The 10,641-nt window shown below is 38.2% G+C and overlaps 1 protein-coding gene across 1 annotated transcript; it reads left to right on the top strand.

Annotated features, from left to right (window-relative positions):
* The first annotated feature begins 150 nt into the window (after positions 1–150).
* LOC113802009 (signal sequence receptor subunit 1 l(1)G0320) lies at positions 151–10,613 on the top strand. The gene is made up of 5 exons (XM_070120213.1): positions 151–310; positions 8,560–8,775; positions 9,076–9,335; positions 9,631–9,889; positions 10,036–10,613. The coding sequence occupies exons 1-5, from the start codon at positions 235–237 to the stop codon at positions 10,095–10,097; spliced, it is 873 nt and encodes a 290-aa protein (XP_069976314.1). The 5' UTR covers positions 151–234; the 3' UTR covers positions 10,098–10,613.
* The last annotated feature ends 28 nt before the right edge of the window (positions 10,614–10,641 follow it).

The raw sequence follows: 10,641 nt of genomic DNA, 5'->3' as shown, positions 1-10,641 counted from the left end.
AAATATTAGCTTGCAGAATATTCAAGTATATTTATATCATCAGATAAAATTATAAAAAAGCAATAGCATATGAGAAAACACCACAAAAATTGGTAACGAAACCATCAAAAACCTAAATATAAAAGGTAACTGGTGTACGCGGGACAGAGGAACACCATGACACTTGAGTAAAGGGACAGAAGCAAACACGCTGTCAGTCAAGGTAGAAGCACGAAGAAAGTTGTGGGAGACATCATGTTTGGATCACTGAAGAAATTATTACTTCTCCTCCTGGTGGTTCTTCCAGTGGTTATCACTGTGGTTGATGAAGGTGAGATATAGCTCAGTTTGGTTAAATGATTTCTGCGATTGTATTGCTCGAATTTGATTAGACAAATTCAAAATAACTTTCACTTGCCGGAAGAAACGGCTTATTTGGTTTTGAAACCGTATTTTTACAAAATCTATGCATGTATTTCTCTTGAAGTTATAAATTATCATTAGATAAGTGCATATGAACCTTTTTTGATGGTCCGTTATTGATGAAAATTTGCTGTCCGGAAATCTGAACCTAATTGAAAGTTCACCTTTATGATGAATCTGAATATTCAATATTTTTCCTTGTCAGATATTCTCAGATAATGCATGTACAATTCTTCAATTAGATGTCAGATTTTGCTAAATGGTTCACACAACATCCATGCTGTTCCTGTGTGCATTTGTAGTGTAGTTGGTAAATTTGTTCTTAATTTTTATGTACAGGTTGGAAGCAGTTAAAATTTTCTTTAAGATCTGTGTGTGTTACGAGTCTGAAGAGGCAGTTTTACTCTATGGAATTTACATTAGTTTTGGCATTGGAATAAGTATTTATCATGCATCAAACTTTATTTACTGTAATTAGCTTCACAGCTGTTTGTAAGGAAACTTTTTGGTAATAATTTGTCTGCATAATAGATTGCGATGATTTCAGTATTGTTGGATTGCTCCTGCTGTCTGCAATGCAATCCCCACATTCTGAGCAGGGGTCATGAGAGGTACTAGGGAAAATTGGAAATAAATGTGAATAATGTACACAGAATCAGGGTCAAGAATGTGGGGGGGTTGGGGGGTTTCTGCACAATATATTTTTTGTATATTTGGAAGCTAGACAGTGAGAGGAATCCAATGATACCAAAATTATCACAATCCATTATGAGGACACATTAGAAAAAAAAACTTTTTCTTTGGGTGTTAGTGACTGGGCTTAATTCTTGTCCTGGTGGATAACTAAATATCCAGAATAGGCTGTACCCTCTCTACAGTCATACTGCAAAAATAATTCTTTTCACTGTTCCCTTGTAACCAAGGTAATTATTTATAGTGAGGATGCACATGCCAGAGACTGTCCCCTACTGCCCATCACAAAATTTATTCAACAATCAAAGTTGCTGTAACTGGCTGCAACACCCCCCCACCAAACATTGTCTTTACCATAATATGCACAGCAAGATAGTTGAAATTTAGTGGGATGGGGGTAAGTGAGAATGATGCACAGAGAAATGGACACTACCATCTTATAGAGCATAAGAAAGTTATGGTACAAATTACTTAAAGCAATGCGCATAGATAGGGAGAAATGGACACTACCATCTTATAGAGCGGAAGAAATGAAATAGGTTGCAACACATTTTAAGCCGCAGTGGCTTCATAATTGGCACTAAACGAAGAATATGTACCATGCATATCACCGCTCAGATTCTGTCGCTCATCTCGTGTACCTTGTCACGAATAACACAACCCTGACTGCATAACTCAGTACTGTGATATCCAAAGTAGTTCATGTGTTACTATGCGCTTGTCAAAATGGTATTTGGCTAATCATCAGCATCTGCTGTTACCGATTTATATGCTCATGTTTTCTCCTATAATTTCCCTGATAAACTTCATGCCCTCCCTGGGGATGCACGATGTCAATAGCTACCTGTAAATTTCTATATAAAATAAATACCACTTAAACATCTATAAAAATTGTAATTATATGAAAGACGAGCCTAAATTTATGTCATGGCAACAATAGAAAGGCCGTATAATACAAAAAAGAGCCAAACTTTGTCCGACGGACACCTAATGAAACACCGCTCGAGTAAACAAGCGCAACTCACAATGCATAGAAACCCGATATCTGATACACATTTTTCACAAATATAAAATGTTATCATGCTAACCAAAATAATGAACACAAAATATCAAAATAATTCCCACCCCACCGCTTATTCGCACGATGTCAATTTATTTTAAAAATTATTAAACAATATACAACTCATACCGTCACTCTACAGACAAGATGTGGCGTCAGAGGAACTAATGAAATCTTTTATTCTTCGCCGGATACATTTTTAATATGTGCTTGGCAAAGCACCCGGCGAAGTGAAATTGCATCTAACTTTTCTATTATCATTTTGGGGGGGTTGTCGTATCTACATGAATGTCGTTGCATTTGGGGCATTTAAGGGCTACCAATATGAGGGCATGCGACCGGCATATTCCTCCACAAATTGTCAGTACCTACCGTAAAAAATGTTTGAATAACACTATTTATCAACTATGATAAAAGATACACTATTTTTTCAATTGTCTTTAAAATACCTATAAATATAAAACAAACATTGAAACATATATTTAACTTACCACATGTCACACCGCACACAAAACTTGCTAAGTCCTTACACGTCAAGAGCTTACCGGAAAGTGTTCAAGTAATGAACATTTTTTTTTCCGACATGGGAGGCAATTATGGTAAAGAGGCAGTAACGTCGTTACATTGTTAACAATGAATCTGTTTGATAACGAAATTATAAATCATAAAATATATACATTATAAAGAACAATACTTAAAGGTAGAGGTTGAAGACCGCGACGCACGTAGATAGAGGAAAATGGACACCACCATCTTATAGGGCGGGAAAAATAGAAGGGGATAGCGTATAGTTTAAGATGCACCGGCCTTATAGTCACCGCTAAATGACGAAAATATAACGCTCGGCCGCCTTTCAAATTCAAAGTCGATGAGCTTGTTTACCTTGCTAGGAAAAACACGACACTGACCCACGAACGCATTTTTTGCGTTCGCGAACTAGTCCGTGTATCATTACGCGCTTGTCAAAACGATATTTGGCTAATTATCTGTCTTCTGGTATGCATTTATACCTTTAAAGTCTTTTAGTAATGTTATTATACTTCAATTGCATATTTTTATATTTATCTATACCCTCATATCGAATCCTGCGCATCGAGTGTTTCACACTTTCTTGCGCCAGCCACAGGTTGACAGCTCACCAACCCGCTCATTTCGAGATTGAAAGCCGGTGAGAAATGTTGCGTTTCCAGTGTTGTGTTGATTCTGGGTTCTTTTTTAAGACCTTTACAGTGGCATTGAAGAATAATTCGACTTCAGTAACCATCCCAGTTTTATATCTGAGCCCATCAAGAGCTCCAAAGGACGAAAAAGGTGATTAAAATCGAAGCAATCCCAACAGTACAAAGAAACGAAAGTTTCACGTTTCCTGATATAAAGGTATTTGGTTTATTATTTTACGGTGTGAATGCAGCTCTATCTTGCCGTACATACCGTGGTGGAGAGAATGTGTCCTGGGGGGTGTTGGGGGGCTTGCCCCCCATCAACCCTCCCCTCGGGCAGTGCCTGAAGGGCACGCCTAGTCACGGCAATTTATATTGATATATTAGGTTGGTTGGTTTATTGGTCAATACGTTTTTGGGGGTTGGAACGTGTGAATTCCCGTAGATTTTTTTTTTGCCGAAATGTGGGTTGGGTTCCCGTGGAGTTTTTGATTTATTTCGCGTCAGTCAGTAAACTTTCAAAGATGGCGGTTACATCCGTAGAGTTTCATTGGCCGATTTTAAGCGCTTTTTGTGCTAGTTTTATGCATTTTTGATCGTTATTCTTCTTATTTAAGCTTGTTTTACCCCCATAATTTCCCTGATATACTTCATGCCCTCCCCTGCAAATGGGACTATCAAATCAAGATCGTCGATGGAGAAATGGTACTCGATCTCCTGAACGATTCATTCGCAAAAGAAACAACGCCGAAAATCGATGAAATCATAGGATTTCATGCAGAAAAACATCATTTTTTTTCGATTTAGTCTATGCGAGGGTGCGTCACGGTCTTCAACAATTACCTACTTAAAATGTATAAGCATAAAAGAAAGACGAAATGTTAGTAGAAATAGGATTAAATAATGGATTAAAATATTAGTAAACGGTAATGTTTCCATGTCGGTTGAAAGTAGTGCAAAGAAAACATGACAATTAGGGGAAACGTGGGTATAGAAAATGGAAATACAGAAAACTAGACACGTATAAAATGAGTTTATAGAAAATGCAGACATAAACAAATGACTCTGCCGCAGAAGGTTGATTTCGAATTTGTCTCTGCGCGGCGTATAGCGCCGCCGTTTTTTTCCATTTAACGGTAAATACAAGTCTGGCGCAACTTATACTATGTTCCATCCCACTCTATTTTTTCCGCTCTATAACATGACGGTGTCCATTTCTCTCTATCTACGCGTGTCTGTCTCCGTAACCTCTACCATAAACAATATATTTATGGAGTATTTGTTGCAGAGAGTGATGCACCATCTAGAGACAGCACCAAAACTAGGGTATCATGCAAACCTAAAAACCCAAACCTAACCTTTTCTACCTTCTATTTCCTACACTATTTGCCTTCACAATGTAAATAAGATGAGCAACTTTGTCTATGAGTGGTGAGATACAGTTAATATGGTAGAGGTTGAAGACTGCGACGTGCGTAGATAGAGGAAAATGGACACCGCCATCTTATAGAGTGGAAAAACGCTGCTGTATTGATAGTATGGTAGAAAAACCCCACAATGCACAAACTACATGTATTGAAAGAAAGTGAAACAATAGTTTCAGAATCGTCCTCAATTTCATCTTTGGGTCTGAAGATGTTATCGTGAACGATTCTGACTGTTCTCTTAGATTCTTCAGTCAATCTAATTTGTGGATTGTGGGTGTTTCTACCATATATGGAGAGAGCACAGGATTGCTGTTATTCCTGTTTAGTTTTTAATTTGATTATATATTGGAGACCTGCCTTAAGAATTGAGTTATCTTGTATTTCAAATTATCATGAAATCTTATCACATCGTTTTAATTTCATTCCTTATCATATTTTCCGTATTAAAAAAAAAATTAAACATTGTTGGAACCGACTATTTTTATCAATAATGGGCAGACGGAAATATCCTTTGTTTGCATTATACCAGAGGTGTATATTATGTGGCTCTGAATTATCCTAAGCAGCTGCTCTCTCTCTCTCTCTCCTCCATCTTGTATCACCTTGATCTGCTATGTAGATGATAAACTTTTGATATGTTATTTGGAAAATAGAATAACTCATGACAATATTTCACGCCCAATTATATTTTCTAAATATTTGAAAAATTTTCATTTCCATAAATAACAAAATGAATGTGAAAGACGTATTGAACAGGAGATATCGAAAGTAATGAACTTTTATTGAATAGTTTGGAGGAGGAACACCGACAGTGTTGGACACCAGCTGCTGAAACGACAAATAAAGGCGTAAGAATAGGTAGTCAAAGCTGAGGGAACATTCCCTTAGCCTTGGGTAGAGTAAAGCTAGACTCGGCCCTTTGCAGGGTGAGTGAGTAAGCGTGAGCCAGGTAAGGGCTTCGCTGGGAAGTGCCCAATCTGCCAAGGTCTAAAGAGTGTCACCTAATAATTTGACATTAAATTATATGTTAATTGTTTTAAGTTCGCAGCACCTACATCCTATATACCCCACCATTATATTTATGCACTGCTGCACAAAATTAAGTGCATTTCATTTTATATCATTTATTTCAACAACAGTTTCAGAAACAATATAAATTAGGTTGACTGATGATGCACTTTCAATTTGTATCTCAAACTTTAAACTGAAATGATAAATTTACTTACTTTCTATAAGTATATGAATGCGGAGAGGCGTTAAGGGGAAGAGTCGTCAGTACGGTTCACAAATTACGATTTTTTCAAACTTTGTGTGTGGATACATGACCATGTGACGCACCCAGGGCGCCGGTTGCCAGATTCGTAACGCGCTCCTTTCCGTGGTTTAAAGGTCTGGGGTATTTAAATGCCCTCGTGCTGCCACACCTGTTTTTGCTTCATGCTTTGTTTTTCTTGTATTTTCAGTGTTTTTTCGGCTTTTTTGCGAATTTCTTTGGTATGATACTGCTGTATGATAGTTTAGGCTGCGTTCAGCAGTCAGGCAGCTGCAGCAAGGATGGGAGAACAGTGCGATTGATAAAGTTTTCGGGAGTATACGATTTGTTTTCAACCTGTTGAAAACCTAACAATGTCATTTATATATTAGAAATGCATAATACACGATTTATAATGTACTATATGTAAATGACGGAGGGACTAGGAGCCTTGACATCTGAAAGTATACTTTTCAGAGAACACTCCCTGACCTAGACCTAGACCTAACCTAACCAAACCTAACCTAACCTAACCTAACCTAACCTAACCTAACCTAACCTAACCTAACCTGACCTAGACCTAGACCTAGACCTAGACGTAGACCTAGACCTAGACCTAGACCTAGACCTAGACCTAGACCTAGACCTAGACCTAGACCTAGACCTAGACCTAGACCTAGACCTAGACCTAGACCTAGACCTAGACATAAAGATGACCTAAAATTACTTGAACAAGGCCTGACCCTCTACCACAGGACTCATATTAAAGGCCAAGGAATTGTCTAAGTAGATATTCACATTTGGTAATCATTGGTATGACCTTTATGATGTAATGACAATGAATGACAAAAACTGCCATTTTCTCAATCAAATTTTCACGCATGATAGTAAGGTTAACTTTGTATGTAATTACGTGATTTTCATAATTCTTGTTGCAAAATGATCGTCCAGTTCGTATCTACTAACTGTAGCAAAGTCATGCATTATTTCCACCAAATACATTTTTTACTGAAAAAAATAATGGAGATTTTCAGACAAAAAAAAAAAGGCGCTTTTTTGCAAGGTAACTGAAACATTGTCGTTTCAGATAGATTTACATAAATGCTACATTTGGTACTCCTATTTGTTGACTAACTCTGGTCAGAAGGAAACTGCAGTACTATTCACTATAAGGAAACCATCACATAATTTTTTAATTCTATCATCTTGCTCGTTTTTTTTTTTTTTTTTTTTTTTTTTTTTGCGCAAAAATTTATCTAGCTTTTTTAATCAAATTTCTTGTATACAAGCATCACATACCCATACACTTTGTGTAAAAAAAATTATTGACCTAGCTAAAAACTAAAGTAAGCAGGATCGGATAACGAATTTCGTGACCGTACCGACGACTCTTCTTCTTAAGCATCAAGCTATTGCCAACCAAACCTTGCTTTGTGATTCGTAGGAAGCACCTAAATGAAATAAAAGGAAAACGAGGGAATTGATACTTAATTGATAGTTTTACACCCCATCACCCTCGAAGTTCTGTGACCAAAGCCTTTCCCTAATGTTTGGTAGCTCAAGAGGTGCTATTTGAGAAGATACATTATTCACACCCACAAATATTAGTGAGGTAGAGAAAGAGGGGGGGGGGGGGGGTTTGCAGTCGATATCCTTGATAGGATGGGACTGTGCTCACTCCTTGCTTTGCCTAGCGAATATAGATATCCCCTTGCTCTCCCCCCATTCCTAACAATGTCCAGGTTGTTTGAATGTGGGTCTCCTTTCTGGGCAAGAAGAGCAAGATCTCTCCAAGCCAGTCTGGTGAGGCAATATCGCTTTTGTTGTTAGCTGTACATATGATGCCACTGCAGCTGTACCTATGTTTATGACTTACTCTCCATGAGATTGCCGTGTCCATCTCTTTCTTTCTGTGTTTGGTAACATCATTCTGAGCCTTATTTTCCATCCTGTCCATCCTAATAAATTGAGTTAGGTCCGTTCAGATCCTTGTTGGGGAGAATTCTCAAACACTAAGCAATTATCCCCTCCCCTCTAATTGTGGAAGTTGTCAGTATTGATGTATGTTTTTTTTACAAAGGGTTAGGGTGGAGGAATTAGTGTGGGTTGATTGACTGTGCTCAGTACCAATGGGAACTCAGAGAAGAGGAAATAGTCAAGTGTGCATCCACCTAATTTTGTCACTATTATACAGTTAATGTATGCAATTGACAGCTCAGTTTGCATCTAATGTATGCAGCTAAATTTTTGCTGTATGATTTGTTCCGACATTCATTTAGCATAAAGTACACTGCATATGGGATTGATTGTTAGATGAATGCTAAGATGATTTTAGATTGGTAATATAGTTGTTGCAGATATAGGGTAAAAGTTTTGGTTTTTAAGATTAATTAAAGCAAGAATGGGACCTACCTTTTATCAGCATAACCAGGTTTATTACAAGTGCTTACATTAGGACGAGATAATTCAAGGTAATACAGTAAATTTTATGCAGGGCTTAACAAAAGATCAACCTATAGGAAAACAATTGCAGGAAAATGAACACATTCTCCATTTCTTTTTCAGGCCGCAGTGTAGCCTATGCACAGGAGGATGAGGTTGATGGAGAAGAGGATGACATCATTGATGATGAAGAGGTTAATGTTGATGATGGGACAGAATCGGAAGTAGAACAAGTTGATGGAACGGAAGAGGAAGAGGAGGAAGAAGAAATGACTGCCAAGGGATCCCCAGATGCTGACACCATCATCTACTTCACCAAGCCTGTGGGCACTGGCTCAGGTCAGTGTGAAAGTATATGGTTTCAATATACCTGAAGGAGGGCTGTGTGGACAGCAATGAGGGCTGTAGCTCCTCTAGGTTTCAAAATTTCTATTGTATATAGTGAGGTATTATAGTATTTTTCTGATCTTCACTTCCCAGTTCTCCTGTCTGTTTCTCCCGATTTTTTTTTCATGTTTTCCTCATCACATGGTTTCTTGTCTTTTCTTCTTTATGATTTTTCTCCTTCCTTCCCATCCTTCCCCATTTTACTTCCCCTTCCAGCTGTCATTAAATAGGCTAATATTCTTGTTTTTACAGACCTGCCAGCTGGTAAGCTTGTAGAGTTCCTGGTGGGCTTCACAAACAATGGGGACAAAGACTTCATCTTGGATGCCATTGATGCCTCCTTCCGTTACCCTATGGACTTCAACTTTTACATCCAGAACTTTACCGCCATCCCCTACAACCGTGCTGTTAAACCACGTCAGGAGGCCACAGTTATGTACTCCTTCTACCCTGCTGAAGCCTTTGCTGGTCGTCCCCTTGGCTTAACTGTCAACCTTGCTTACCATGATGCTGTGAGTTTGATATGGCTTTTCCCATGGATGATATAACCCTTATCGGATTAATGTTGTTTGGATAGCAGATGTTTGAAATTATGATGTAAAGTTTGTGATTGTTGGAAGCAGTAATATATAGTATGGAATATTGTTTTTTGCTACATTGATTAATTACAAGAGAATACATCCTTTTCTCACTTGTTTTATCAGTTGTACTTTCTCAAAAAACTTTTAATGTAGCAAAAAGGCTCTGTAGCCTTTGAAACTATTTTAACTCAATAAGTTTCTTTACTTTTTTTTCTTTACAAATCAGGATGGCAATGTGTTTGTTGATCCAGTGTTCAACCAGACTGTGAACATTGTTGAGGTCGATGAGGGAATGGATGGAGAAACCTTCTTCCTATACATCTTCATGCTTGCCTTTGCTGTACTGCTGCTTGTGGCTGGCCATCACTTTCTCTCCTCATTCGGTCGCAGGCGAGGTGGCAAGAGGCACACCGTTGAAATGGGTACCAAGAAGAGCAACAGTGTTGACTATGACTGGCTACCCAAGGAACTCCTCAGTGAGATCAGTGAGTTTGATGTTTTTTGTGCAGGTGAAAGTTGTGATGAAATACAAAGGCATTCTCCTTGCACGTGGGATGAAATGATATTTTTTATTTTGCATATTTGTATATCCAATGTACATTTACTCATTTGTGTCCAATCTGTGTTGCAGAGAAGAGTCCACGTCAGTCTCCCAGGCAGCGGAAGGCAGCCCGTGAAACTAATTCTAAGTAAACCTATGGAGTTGACCTCAAAGGACACCCAAGTAGCTGTCCTAGAGGAAAATCCTGATGAACAGCAGAGTTACCATCATTCGTGCTGTGAGATGAGTGGAAGAAAGCACCCACTGGAGGTGGAGAGCCCAGGTGATTATCCACTTTGGGTCATGATTAATCTTGACCAGGAATTGTGGCTCCTATTGATGAAATGTTTTTTTTCGTCTGACAATCAAAACTTTGTCTGTGTCTGGCCACCAGAAACACTGAGGAACAACTTTAAGCAAGATGACTTATGTATTACTATACTAATAGCCCCCAGAGTTATCTTCAGGTAAGGTGACTAACAATGGGAAAGGTCCACATTAACACTGTGTTGTTAGATGCCATATCAAAAGATTCCTTTGGGGGCAGAATTTCAGCATTCTTTGGTTGTGGATGTTTGCTGTAAAAGGAAAATCGAATTAATGTCTTTGTTGCTATTTATGTATGAAATAATCAAATGGACCAATAAAGCTTGCTGAATCAGTGTTCATTGTGATTTTTTTTAACCATTATATTCA

The sequence above is a fragment of the Penaeus vannamei genome, unplaced genomic scaffold (assembly GCF_042767895.1).
Source record: "Penaeus vannamei isolate JL-2024 unplaced genomic scaffold, ASM4276789v1 unanchor3776, whole genome shotgun sequence".
NCBI lineage: Eukaryota > Metazoa > Arthropoda > Malacostraca > Decapoda > Penaeidae > Penaeus > Penaeus vannamei.
This window is presented reverse-complemented; position numbering and strand designations above follow the sequence as displayed.

Coding starts and splice junctions, on each gene's coding strand:
- LOC113802009 (XM_070120213.1), top strand. CDS start 235: ATGTTTGGATCACTGAAGAAATTATTACTTCTCCTCCTGGTGGTTCTT. Junction 9,336..9,630: donor ACCTTGCTTACCATGATGCT/GTGAGTTTGATA, acceptor TTTACAAATCAG/GATGGCAATGTGTTTGTTGA. Junction 9,890..10,035: donor GGAACTCCTCAGTGAGATCA/GTGAGTTTGATG, acceptor TCTGTGTTGCAG/AGAAGAGTCCACGTCAGTCT.